Source organism: Clupea harengus, chromosome 5 (assembly GCF_900700415.2).
Source record: "Clupea harengus chromosome 5, Ch_v2.0.2, whole genome shotgun sequence".
Lineage (NCBI taxonomy): Eukaryota > Metazoa > Chordata > Actinopteri > Clupeiformes > Clupeidae > Clupea > Clupea harengus.
The window spans coordinates 9,715,543-9,729,229 of NC_045156.1; the positions used below are offsets into that span (position 1 = coordinate 9,715,543).

General features: G+C 47.2%; 1 protein-coding gene across 4 annotated transcripts in view; it reads right to left on the bottom strand.

The window, feature by feature from the left end:
- phactr3b (phosphatase and actin regulator 3b) overlaps positions 1 to 13,687 on the bottom strand; it is a 47,406-nt gene that overhangs the window by 15,969 nt on the left and 17,750 nt on the right. For 3 of the 4 annotated variants that reach the window (XM_031567625.2, XM_031567627.2, XM_031567628.2), the window contains exons 2-8: positions 11,923 to 12,084; positions 10,844 to 10,921; positions 10,026 to 10,175; positions 9,247 to 9,486; positions 8,757 to 8,955; positions 7,461 to 7,651; positions 6,241 to 6,394 (exon numbers count right to left, since the gene is read on the bottom strand). In XM_031567625.2, coding sequence (XP_031423485.1) covers positions 6,241 to 6,394; positions 7,461 to 7,651; positions 8,757 to 8,955; positions 9,247 to 9,486; positions 10,026 to 10,175; positions 10,844 to 10,921; positions 11,923 to 12,084 — 1,174 coding nt within the window. The remainder of the gene's footprint in view (positions 1 to 6,240; positions 6,395 to 7,460; positions 7,652 to 8,756; positions 8,956 to 9,246; positions 9,487 to 10,025; positions 10,176 to 10,843; positions 10,922 to 11,922; positions 12,085 to 13,687) is intronic. The other variant, XM_031567626.2, reaches the window with a different exon arrangement.

The following is a 13,687-nucleotide window of genomic DNA, read 5'->3' on the forward strand; positions in this document are numbered from 1 at the left end:
CCTGGCTTTACGTTAGCTGTTTGTCCGAGGCAGGCTGTGCTGGACATTTATTTTCATGTCTCATACATGCTCTGGCCTCACAACGATGTGGTGAGGAGCCCCCGTGAGGTTCACCCAGAACACGGGGTCATCGGTCCTACCCCCTCCTGCCCTCTCCCCCTTGATGGAGGGTGAGGGGTGGTTGGGGGCTGCAGGTCACCTGTGATAACACAGACCCCCCAACACACACACACACACACACACACACACACACAGGCTGAGAGTGTCTGCACTTCTGCATGTGCTTGATCAACCTATAAGCGACTGCTCAAAAAGACTGAGAGTGGAGGAGGCTAGGTTCTTACAGAATATTATAATGAATGTTATTATAATTCATATAATTATTATAAATATAATAATATTTTCAACATACGGCAACATGAAAACAAGCATGAGCCCCCTTGCTGGATGTCAATCGAGCCTCGCAAAGGAGAAGGGAGGGAGACTACAGAGAACTCACAATATTTCACCAGAATGCTGCTGTGTCAGTGCTGAGAGGTGAGACTGTCAGTACTGAGGGGTGAGGTGTGTGTCAGTACTGAGAGGTGAGGTGTGTGTCAGTGCTGAGGGGTGAGACTGTCAGTACTGAGGTGTGAGGTGTGTGTCAGTACTGATGGGTGAAGCGGTGTCAGTACTGAGGGGTGAGGCTGCTATTTGGCAGAGCACAAACACAAGCTGGTAGTATTTTCAATAAAGCAACAACTGTGGTTGTACAGCTGTTACATACCGCTTGACATCGCGCATGCCAAGTGCATTTAGGCTATTAGGCAAAACATGGCTGTTGCTGTAATGTGCACACGTTCAGCAGAGTTCTGCAAGTTTCGGAGCTGTTGAATGCCATTGTGAGTGTTTAGCAAAGCCAAGCGCAGCGGCGCTGTTGAACGTCGTTGTGAGTGTCTAGCAAAGCCAAGCACAGCTCGCGTGCAGGTCCACGTGTCTCGCGTGACTTGTGGCAGATTCAGGAGATGTTTCGAGTGCTTTTACGGGAATGTGATATTGGTGCGTGCTGAGAAATAGAAGGGTGCTCTCAGAAATAACAGAGAGCAATCATGTATTTTGCCAACTCACAGGCAGTCTGCTTAGCACCCATATGTAAGATGCCATGGGTGTTGGTGCATAAAACATTTGCAGGAGACAAGGTACGGTGCAGTATGACACTGTTTGTTTCTGTGTGTGTGTGAGAGAGAGTGTGTGTGTGCGTTTGTGTGTGTGTTTGATAGTTTGTGCGTGTGATGGTGTGTAAGGTGGTTAGCGGACGTGCATTTGTAGTGAGCATATAATTATGTTCATGATACATGTTAATGGTCTTTGTAATATGTGAGTGTGTATGTTAAATCTCTGGGGTGGGTACAGGTGTGTGCCTGTGTGTGCTTGTAACATGTGGTGTGATAGTGTGTAGGGAACATGGCGGTTCAATGTGTGTGCGTGGTTGATTACACATGTGTGTGTGTGCGCTGTATGTGTGTAAATAGTGTGTCAGACAAGTTTCACCCGAAGCTGGGATGATCCTGCTCTCTCCATTTTGCCATTTTGTCTCCTTTTAGAGAACAAGCGTTTGATGACTCCTGTTTTAATTGCCCATGTCTTTATCGGATACCTGTGGCTCAGTACAGTAGCACCTCAGGGTCCTCTGTCAAACCTTAGCTGAGGAGGCCCTGCACACTTACTCTCTCTCTCTCTCTCTCTCTCTCTCTCTCTCTCTCTCTCTCTCTCTCCCTATTGCTCACACACACACTCTCTCTCTCTCCCCCTATTTCTCTCTCTTTCTCCCTCTCCTTATATCTATCTCTCCGCACTGCCTTAATCTTCCTCTAATTAGCACCCTCTGTCCTGATCTTGTATGGACGGCTCCTCGCAGCAGGGATCAGGCCCAGCAGGAGCGAGGCTAACCATGGATACAGGCCCTCTCTCTCTCCCAGCAGGAGCGAAGCTAACCATGGATACAGGGTCTCTCTGTCTCTGTCTCTGTCTCTGTCTCTGTCTCTGTCTCTGTCTCTGTCTCTGTCTCTGTCTCTGTCTCTGTCTGTGTCTGTGTCTGTGTCTGTGTCTGTGTCTGTGTCTGTGTCTGTGTCTGTGTCTGTGTCTGTGTCTGTGTCTGTGTCTGTGTCTGTGTCTGTGTCTGTGTGTGTGTGTGTGTGTGTGTGTGTGTCTCTCTCTCTCTCTGTGTGTGTGTCTCTCTCTCTCTCTCAGCAGGAGCGAGGCTAACCACAGCGGGGGTTACAGAAGAGGAGGAGGTGGCCTTGAAGAGGCTGGGAGGTGGGATGTTTTCATGCCCCCATACACTCCTTTTTTTCCCCCTCAATTCAACTGTGGGTGAGCTCCAACTGAGTAGTCGCAGGACTATTTTGAGCCCCTGTTCAGATTGCAGACAAAAAAAAATGTCCGCCCTTTAATTTTTAATTCACACCTATTTTCCAGATCAGTGCCAAAAAAAAACATGGAGGGCGGAGAGGGAGGCAAGACGTGAGAAAGAGAAGAAAGAAACACAAAGAAAGAAAATAAACGTGTTCCACCCGGCAGATCGCTGCGGACGGGGTTCCGGTACGAACGCTTCAAGGAACAAATAGTGGGGTGGCACCAGAAACAGCACATCCATCTCGGAGCAATTACAGTATGTGAGCAAGCAGCGTGGGCAGGCCAGAAATAGACCAGCCAACGACAGGCTGACTCCCACTGGTGTACTTCATTGACAGGAGGTTAATTTGGGAAAAATCTATTGCTTACTGCAAAGGCATCTTGGGACGATGCGTCTCTGAAATGCAGAATGCCTCAGTGCTGAATTAACATATATTAGCCACATGCCTGGTTGAGTTTCTCCCCTTTAAAACCCTATACGAAGCACATTTGCACCTGAATCTAAATAGGAAAGAAAACGGAATCTGTATCAAAACACTGCACCGGTCATAGCATTTAGATTATTAAATTAGGGCTTTTGATCTCTACTAGAAATAGATTAGCTTTGTTTCCGCATGGAGAGTAATGTTAAGAGAGCAGGCTTAACGCTTCTATCTCCTCACAATAACACACACAATACTGTATATTACACACTGAGTCATGGCGTAATCTTGTGTGAAGCACCACAACACCGGGATCAATAGAAACACAACTAATCAGATGCTTAATCCTCGCAAATCCCTGAAAAGGTCCCCAAATAACATTTATATAATTCTGAAAACATGATGACAGACTCTCCTCTAGTAGCTTCCTGGCTGTCGTTTAAAAAAAAAAAAAACACACACACACACACACACACACACACACACACACACATCAACAGGAATGAGCAGACTATGTGTGGTCGATATGGTAACAGTCTGGCTCCCCCCAGTGGCAGGATAAGTGGGCAGAGGGACACATCAGTTATGGAGGTCCTATTGAAGCATTTCATGTATACGAGACAAACTGTGTAGACAGAGCAGGTACTGTTAAAAAAAAAAAGAACATTTTAAAGTTGTGTTTTTGATCTTTTGCTGCATGCACAGCTTCTTTGTAGTACCACACACTGATGTCACGTGGATTTCGGCTGCAAAAACCCTCTTTTCAATACATCTCATTCATGTATGTTTAACTGCTGTAACTGTTGTTCCCTCGTGTCTAAGTGTAACTTGTCACCTTTGCATTTTGTTTACAAGGAAAATGTAGACTTATAATGTAGCCTTATTATTTAATTGAAACTCATTTCATGGGCTTCATTTTTCCCGAACCATAATTCCGATGACATTATTTGTTTGGCTACGGTTTCCTCACGTTGTAACTAGAGCGCAAGTGCAACTCATCATTTATATGCTATTTTATTTGCATTGAAACGCAATGCGTTCTTTTCAAAGCACTTTGTCGGGGAAAGACAAGACAGAAAAACAGACTGATGGAGGTGACTTTTATTGTTCCATTGACACCTATTTCATGGGCTATATTATTCTTAAACTCTATGAAATTCTTTACTGCCAATGAGAATGCACAGCCAAAGATGGAATGCCATACAGGCACAATCCACAACCCGTGCCACTCCTGTGAAGTGGTGCTACTGCACAACCCACAGGACCACAAGGAGAACTGCACTTTGCTGTATGAAGAATTCAGCCCTCTACATTGGCGTAGACTACACACACCACCTTCTAGAGATTGAGGGTGTGCTTCTGGCTTTGATAAAGACTACACACACCACCTTCTAGAGTTTGAGGGTGTGCTTCTGGCTTTGATAAAGACTACACACACCACCTTCTAGAGTTTGAGGGTGTGCTTCTGGCTTTGATAAAGACTACACACACCACCTTCTAGAGTTTGAGGGTGTGCTTCTGGCTTTGATAAAGACTACACACACCACCTTCTAGAGATTGAGGGTGTGCTTCTGGCTTTGATAAAGACTGCACACACCACCTTCTAGACTAGAGTTTGAGGGTGTGCTTCTGGCTGTGGCGTAGACTACACACACCACCTTCTAGAGATTGAGGGTGTGCTTCTGGCTGTGGCGTAGACTACACACACCACCTTCTTGAGTTTGAGGGTGTGCTTCTGGCTTTGATGGAGACTGGTCTCTACGACAAACCTGCACACCCCATATTATTTTCAGCATCAACTAGGTCTTCTGGATTTCAAACCCACTTGTTCTCATTTGCGTGACTGGTTTGCGTGACTAATTGTTTGCTTTGCTCACACATGTTTTAGCCCGTCCCAGGGGCACTTGTTGAAGATGTTGACCCGGAGTTGAGTAAGAGTCATTCTGACTGAAGGAGCTGTCAACATGAATGACAAAACACAGAGTGCCATACATGGTCATGTAGGCTTAGCTGTATATTTTACTGGGTTGGCATGACTAGTAATGTGTGGTGGCACATTTGACATTAATGCCAGACTCCATCACATCACTCTTGTTGGGGGACCCTATCATTCTGCTATTGGCCCTTGACACTGAGGCAAAACTGACACTGGACATTCCCACAAGTATTTAAAAGAGAAGACATTGAATCGACAGGCATGGCTCCACTGCCGTGGTGGCAAGAAAGCAAAATTATGCAACAGAAAATCAAACAAAACTTACACTCAATAACTAACACTGTAACAAAAAATAGAGACTGTCTGCATTGTCATTATTTTTTTTCATTAACAATTGCCTTCAGGCGAGCACACATGTCACAGCTCGGCATACAGGTCTCCCGTAATGAGGGTAACCAGAGAGACTTTGAGAGACTAATGTATGTTGTTGTGTGTTGTGTGGGTTGAAGGGGAGGGGGCAGGTGATGCAGACTTGGAAAGACAGCAGTAAGGTGGTTACATAAGAACGGGTTAGAGAGACGGGGGGAGACAAGGGCAGGGGGGACGGCAGACAACTGGGTGTGAAATCAGAGAGGGGGTGGGGGGGTGGGGGGAGAAAGGAACAGAGGAACAGAGGAAAAGAGAAAAAAAAAAGTCAGGATAGGGGGATGAGAGAGAAGAGTCAAAAGAGAAAGGAGGAAGATAAGAAAAGAGGAGGAAGATGGGGATATGGAGTTAGAGTAAGCACAGGAGGAGAAGAAGAGTACAGAGGAAGATGAGGGTTGAAAGAGAGCAGAGAGAGGGATTTGGGGGGCATGTAAAAAAGCTGGAATATAAAGCAGTTGATGGGAAGAAAGACTGATTCAATTGGGAGTTATTAGCTGCCAAATGCTGTAACACAATTATGCTTGATGAGTTTTCTTTCATTTTTAATGTACAGCAAACGTAAGGGTATTAAATTCTCGTCTAGTCTTTGCAGACTGTGTAGGAAAGAGGGAGAAGAGGAGGACACGGAACATTGAGACAGAAGAAGAGGGGGGGGTTAGGGAAGAGAGAGGGAGGAGAGGAGAGGACAGGAGAACAGTGAAGATGAGTGTGGGAGGACAGACAGAAATATAGATGAGGATGAATGAAAAAAATAATCACATGAGAGGAGAGGAGAGAGGGGGAGGAGAGGAGAGAGGGGGAGGAGAGGAGAGGAGCAGAGAGAGGGAGAGGGGAGGAGGGAGGAGAGAAGAGAGGGGGAGAGAGAGGAGAGGAGCGGAGAGGAGAGGGGGGGAGGAGAGGAGAGAGGGAGGGAGAGGAGAGGAGAGAGGGGGAGGAGACAGGAAATAAAGCCTAGCGGTAAATCAGAGGGGTCTGGAGCACTGAAGGAGACGGGTGAAGGCAGAGGGAGGTGGTGGAGGGGGCTCTGGGGGGGTGGGGGGATGGGGGGGTGCTGCGTCTTACTTGGCCAGCTTCATCTCAATCTGCTGCCGGATCTCCTGGCGCTCCTGGTCGCTGCGCTGGGGGAAGATGTTCCGATCCTCCAGCTCCTGCTTGCTGGGCCGGTTACGCAGCTTCACGTTCAGAAGCTCCTTCCTTATCCGGCGTGGCAGGGTCCCTGCAGTCATACAAGACAAACACACACACACACACACACACCCCCCCGCATACACACATGCACACATAGAGACAAACAAGCACAAACACAAACAGACACATAGACACACACACACACACAAATCAATGTGCACACACACACAAAAACACACACACAGAGGAAGACACACATATAGAGTTACATTAGAATCATAAACACACAGAACCATCACCTTTAGCAGAACACCGGCTCTCAAAATACAATGTAACATCTAGACACAACAACAACAACAAGAACAAAAAAACAAACTTCAAAGCCATCTTACCAATAGTGTGGACACTGAATGAATGCACAGATAAAGTTCCCTCTTACAGCTACCCCTGCCTAAGCACGTCATGATCACAGCATCAATACGGATCTTCACATCAAAGCCCTGGTTGTGTTAGAGTGGATCGCATCTTCCCTAGACCACTCTGCCTTACTCCACACAGTAAAGTTGCTATGCCCTTGTGTCTGTGTTTGGTCTAGGATGAGGATCATCTCTCTCATTCCTCTGTCTGTCATTCTGTTTCTCTCTCCCCCCACCCCACCCCACCCCACCGCGTCTACGTAACTCTCGCTCACGCGTGTTCCGCTGACCCACATGTGGTGGCACCAGACCAGCGCCAGAATGAGGCCAACAGATGCAGTAGCTGACCAATCACATTTTCAAAGAGAGTAGGTCAATCTGTTATAAAAGAAATTGAATAAAAAAAATGCTAACACGAACCCTGAAAAGCATTTCATTTTTATATTGTTTTGAATTTTGTTGTTAAAGAACAGCAACAGTTTTTTCTCGTCATGGCAACGTGACTGCCCTTCACCTGAAAGGTGGGTGACATCAAGATGGTTTTGGTGGTTCAACTCTTATCAAGCAGTGATATTAAAGCAATACAAGCATTACTTCCAATGGGATTTAACACAGGTGGACTGTGGGAGGACTGCTAGTACATGCTTGCTTGTACATGTGTACAAAACATGTGAAAGTTCACCTTTTGAACTTTCTACTAATGTAGCAAATAAAACTAAATGAGGTGGCAAGACTCACCAGAGATCACAGAGTCGTTCCAGCTGTCCGGGTCGTTGTAGAACTCATCTATACGCATGTTCTCCTTGTTCTCTTCCGCCTCCTTCTTGTTCTCGCCCTCTCCGCTAGGTTCCTTCTCCGTGCTGGAGGTGCGGGCCAGGCGGACATCGGAGCGACGCCTTGGCGAGAAGCGGACCTCTTTCCCGTGAAAACTATCAGAGAGAAGAAATAATTTCATTTGTTTTTCTATTTCTTCATATGGCATTAACACTGAGTACTGCTTCATATGGCATTAACACTGAGCACTGCTTCATATGGCATTAACACTGAGCACTGCTTCATATGGCATTAACACTGAGCACTGCTTCATATGGCATTAACACTGAGCACTGCTTCATATGGCATTAACACTGAGCACTGCTTCATATGGCATTAACACTGAGCACTGCTTCACAGAAGCCCACACTGCAAAACCTCTGCAAACCCATGGGAGCAGTGACCAGGGGAAGCCTTTCAGCGGCTGGTTTAGAAGAGGGGGGGTCACTACGAGGTTGGCTCAGGAGGGAAACAACTCGCCTTTTAGGCTCATACGATCTCTCGTACGATTTTGTGTGTGTGTGATGTTTTGTGTGTGATTTCATGTGTGTGTGATTTCATGTGTGTGTGATTTCATGTGTCTGTCTCTGTCAAGGTCAGTAGGTCACTGGGAGATAAAGGTAATCCACTGTCTGTTGAAATGCAGAAGTTACTGGACTTACTTCACATAACCCAGTACACAATGGAGCATGCCTCAGACATGATGTCACACATGATCTTACACATCCATTTCTTCATTTGGAAGATGATTCTATCCATAGCAATTGGGTAATCAATCAGGTAAATGACCCTTTGATCTTACCCTATCATAGCCCTTTTCGACCAACAGAGAACGGGTTCTTGAACCGGTTCCGTTCCGTTATTTGAACCTTGGTGCCATCTAGTGAACCAGCCCCTGTTTCTACCAGTTATGAGTGGAACCATAGTAATCAAGGATGCGTCATCAAGGGAGGAAGTTGCCCAATGCACAACGGAAGTTAACAGTAGTGGCAAAATGCCAGATCACATTTATTACCTGTGAGCGAACTGTGTAGTCACGGTTCACACTGGAAAAAAACAACTCTTTAGGTTCCAGCTGTAAATCAACTTTTCAGGTTTCCGAAACCAATCTATTTTTGGTCAAAATGCTCCAAACGATTCAAATTGTGGTGAGCGAACCAGAAAGAAACCCGTTCCCAAGTTGGAAAATGGGGCATCAGTTAGGGCCGCAGGAGCACCCACCTGTCCCGGCGATGCTTGGTGGCGAGGGCGCGATGCAGTTCCTCTATGATGCAGCTAGGGGGCAGCTGAGGGTGCATGGCTCCCAGGTGAGGTGAGCCGGTTGGGGTGAGGATCTTCCGGTGGAACCCGTCTTTGGTGATGGTGAAGTTCCGAGGCAGGGTGGCAGGTGCAGGCTTCACGGGTTTGGACGGGGAACCTACTATACGCGGAGAAAGGCACATTGTTCCACTACTGACACCTCTGTGCAGGTCTGAATGGCAGAGCAATTACGTTTTATGTGGATTCTGTTAAATCCATCCAGTCATATTTTAAGTGTCCATATTATATATTTTTTAATTCGATGGGAATGCCATTTATTTATTAAGTAACAGTTTAGAACAGGTCAGCATTGATATGATGTCTAAAGTAGCTTTTGTGAACCAGAAACTGCAACTGTAAATTAAGTGATCATTACTGAAGACTAGTAGAGAAGCAAAATGAGCCCACTCACCGTCCAGACTTCCCAGTCTAGTTAGCAGCTTAGCGGGGAGGCTGGGGGCCGGAGGGGTGCAGGGGTCCTTCTTGACCTGAGGCGGTTCTGCCCTGATCTCCTCCTTCCTCTCTGCGCTGGCTTCAGTGGTTCCCGTGGCGATCACACTGGGCGCCTCAACAAAAGGGGCTTCCTCCACATCGTCTTCCTCAATCTGGCTGTGGTCCCCTAAAGTTTCAATGTCTTCTGTGGTGTCCCGCACTGATTAAACAGGAGAAAACAAACAAACAAACAAACAAACACACACACACACACACACACACACACACACACACACACAGAGAGAGATCAGTTAGTATTTTAGCAATCTCTGTCTCCACCTTGTGGCAAACAAGGGAACCTCATTTTAAATATTTAACTGTAACTGAATTGAGCGTGTGCAATGTGAATGGATATTCACTGATTCACATATGGTCAAACACACCTGCGGGTTTGTGTCCCGTTCATTTTTTGTGTGAAGTAATTTAGAAATATAGCTAATATACCATTTTGTATAAGATGAAAACTTAACACAATATCTCACACCTCGCAATTGCGGGAAACCATTACATTTGCAAAATTGCAAAATCCTGAAGGGACTGTGAAATATTCTACCACACACTACCACAACACTCTTGTACTTCAAGTACATCTATATACATCAGGTACATGGTCCTCTGTGTGAAACTTACGACACAGCCATATTCTTTGTATGTATACTTGGCCCACAAAGCTGATTCTGATTTCAGGCGGAGGCCTACCTGTGGAAGAGTTGTCCTCGTCGGAGCCCAGGTCGTCTCCGGTGCTGGCCAGCGGTGCCATGGGGTCGTCCTCTCGCTCCTCCGCGTCTGAGAACTCCTGAGTGGGGTTGCCCGCCTCGTCCCCGTCCCCGTCCCCCCCACAAGCAGACTCTACAGAACGCAACACAAGCATGGGTTCCAATCCAATCTGTTATGCATGCATGCTGCCCTGGGCTTCCATTAGAGCATGCCTACACTATCAAATATGACATTAACACACACACACACACAGACACACACAGACACACACAGACACACAGACACACACATACATACACACACACACACAACAGAATGGAGGTAAACATCAACATCAACTATGACCTTAATATTCGAAATGGGGGGAAACGACACTGAATGGTGCTGAATGAAATGTCTGATTTTAATGTGCAGTACTGTTGGTTTGGATCAAATCATGAGTCTCCGACCGCATGAGTGCTTCTCTCTCACACGCTCTCGTTCTCTCTCTCACTTTCTCTCTCTCTTTCTCTCACTCTCCCTCTCACCTGAAACAGGCAGCTGATATCAGCAGTGAATAACAAGTGGGCACTTACATAACACTCATAACACATAACAATGTTTCACTCACTGTGTCTTCCCCCTTTTCCTGTAACTCTGTCTGTCTGTCTGTCTGTCTGTCTGTCTGTCTGTCTGTCTGTCTCTATTGCTCTCTCTCACACACACCTCTTTCTCTCTCTCTTTCTGCCTCTGTGTGTGTGTGTGTGTGTGTGTTCATCGTTCACTCTCACTCTCTTTCTCTCTCGGCCGGTGGGTCTCACCTGCTCCTTGATCTCCGAGACCCTTGCGGGCGAGCTCGTCTCGGTGTTGCCGTGCCGCCGCCGTCTTCTTCTCCAGAGCTGTGTGTGGAAGAATGACACGTAGTTCATTAACTGTTAATGAGCCGCTAATCCGCCCCGCCGCCATTTAAATTAACCCGCTAGGGACCTCATCAACACAACACGCCACTGACTCCGTCCAGCACAGTGAAGACGGCACTCCATCATCCTCTTACAACCCATCAGTGCTAGCCACACTTTAGGTGCCACACATCGGCTCCAAGTCTAATAAGCTCCTGGTGTGGTGGATGATTGTGTTTACTTCATTATCTAAGAACAAACTGTTCTGTGGTTCAGTCCACACGGCACATGTGGTTGAAAATAGCTGCTGTTGCCGCGGAGTTCAATTTTAATGTGACATACATATTAAAAAACATGTTTGAGTGACGTTGCTAAATTATCTCAATGTTTATATCTAGTCAAGGCCTTTGACTTTTAATCTAGAACCTGGAACACTGGAAACCACAAACAGAGGAATCTTTATCTTGTGTGGTTTATGCAGCGGTTTGGTTCTTAGCTTTAATGCAGCGTTAAAGAAACTTCAACTGAAGCATTAAAAACATTTTTGTGTTCACAGAATACAGAAAACAGCTCTCTGCCTCTCTGTCTTTCCGCCTCTCTGTCTTTCCACCTCTCTCTCGCTCTCTCTCCATCTCTGTCTTTCCACCTTTCTCTCCCTCTCTCTCTCGCTCCATCTCTGTCTTTCCACCTCTCTCTTTATCTCTGTCTCCCTCTCTCTCTCTCTCTCTCCCTCCCTCTCTCTCTCTCTCTCTCTCTCTCTCTCTCTTTCTACCTCTTTCTCTCTCTCCCTCTCCCTCTCTCATCTCTGTCTTTCCCTCTGTCTTTCCACCTCTCTATCTCTCTCTCTCTGTCTACCTCTCTCTCTGTCTTTCTACCTCTTTCTCTCTCTCTCTTCTCTCTCCCCTCCCTCTACCCTCTCCCTCTCCCTTTCTTCCTCTCTGTCTTTCCACCTCTCTCTCTCTCCATTTTCTGCAGCTCCATGTTTCTGAGGTGCCCTGTACCTGTGGAGCTCTGCTTCAGCTTCTCTGTCTTCTTTTTCCTCCACTTCCAAGGCTTAAAGATGCGGCCCAGGCTGGCCAGCTTGCTGTTGCGGCGGACTGGAGGGGTGCGCACCCCCGTCACCAGGCAGCCAGGATGCAGCGCTCTCTGCTGGTCCATCACATCTATAGCAGGACAGAAAACATGCAGGAGTCAGAAAAAAAAAATCAGGTCCTTCATTCCCTCGCTCGCTTGAACACTAACTGGCTGACTGACTCATGCCCTTGTTCACTCATTCATATGCAAACTCAGAAACTATTTTTCTTTGACACTCACCAACTCAGTCACTAAGCCTCAACAGCAGCAGCATCACTTAATCATCTAAAATAAATATCTAAGGTGCCCGCTAAGGTAAGTCAGGGACTATTCCCGTCCATCACTAACTCAATCACAACATCATTCAGTCATGTGGCTTTCCGTCAGTCCGTCCTGAACTTCCGAACAGTAAACAACCCAAGTTACTGCGTGGATCCCAACTCTCAAACAGATGCCACTGACTTGCCAACCTTGGCGATTCACAGTGATTTTAATGGGGCAAAACAGTCGTACTGCTGCAAGGATTCACTCAAAATAGAATGCACATCTGGGTCACTCCCCTCAGGCAAAACACGTGCTTATAATTAAAGAAAGAGCTGCAAAAACAATCGCCTCCCAGACAGGTCCCTCTCTTCTTGTTTTGGTTTGTCTTCCATCTTTCAGTCCTCCTCCTTTTCCCCATTTTCGTTTTAATCTTTTATACCTCAGTTTAAACTTTATATTCAGTGCGCCTTTTCCGTTTCGTTTTTCTGCGCTTGAACTGGCACTTGTGCTCCCCGTTTTTTGCTCCTACCATTGTAGTGAATGGCGGAGCCCAGCCGAGGTCCTGGCATAACCCTGTTAACTCCACTGGCATGCAAACGGCTTCATCAGCCTCCAGTAAGCTATGGTCAGACACGCTTCCCTCTGTTCCCCCTGGGCTCGCATGTGAACTGCGCTACAACAGTGACTATCTATGACTTCCTCCACCACACAGAGGGGCCTGTTCGCTTGGCAACCCCTGCTGCTGCTCCTGCTGCTGGCTAAGCCCGGGACAGAGGATGGTATTGTGCAATGCCGCTCACATGGTCCTGGCAGACCTGTGTTTGCACACACACACACACACACACACACAGAGAGACACACAAATGACAATCAGCTACTATACAGCTACCAGCTACAATCAGAAAGTCCGACGCTAATGCGGTCAGCCCCATCTGCACACGCCCACACGCCCCCCCAGCCCACCCCCACACATGACAATCAGCTACTTCAACAGAAAAAAAACAGAGGTAGTGACTGGAGAGTTCAACACTGAGGCTCTGATGCAGGCGCAGCAGCAGGGGGGGGGGGGCAGCAGGGACAGAAGCAGCAGCAGCAGCTTCACTCCTGACGTTTGACACAGAAAGCACAAGCGTCCTCTCCTAGCGGGGGGGATTCACACACTGGAGGGCTTCCCACGGATTAACTCTTAATCCGCAAACGTTCATCAAGGCCCCCGTGCACCCATCTCACTCTGTGGGGGTTTCAATCTGCATGGATCAAAAGGCCTGGGCACCCAGTGCCCCCCTACTCAAACCAGTCCACGAATCAGACACTCTTAAGCTGCATGTAAGGAGGTGGAAAATGCAAGGAGGCGGCTATGCAGGAAGTATGGGGAGCTGCTTGTGACACCCTTGGTGCAGAGCGTGAATGACTGACAGGAGGTAATGG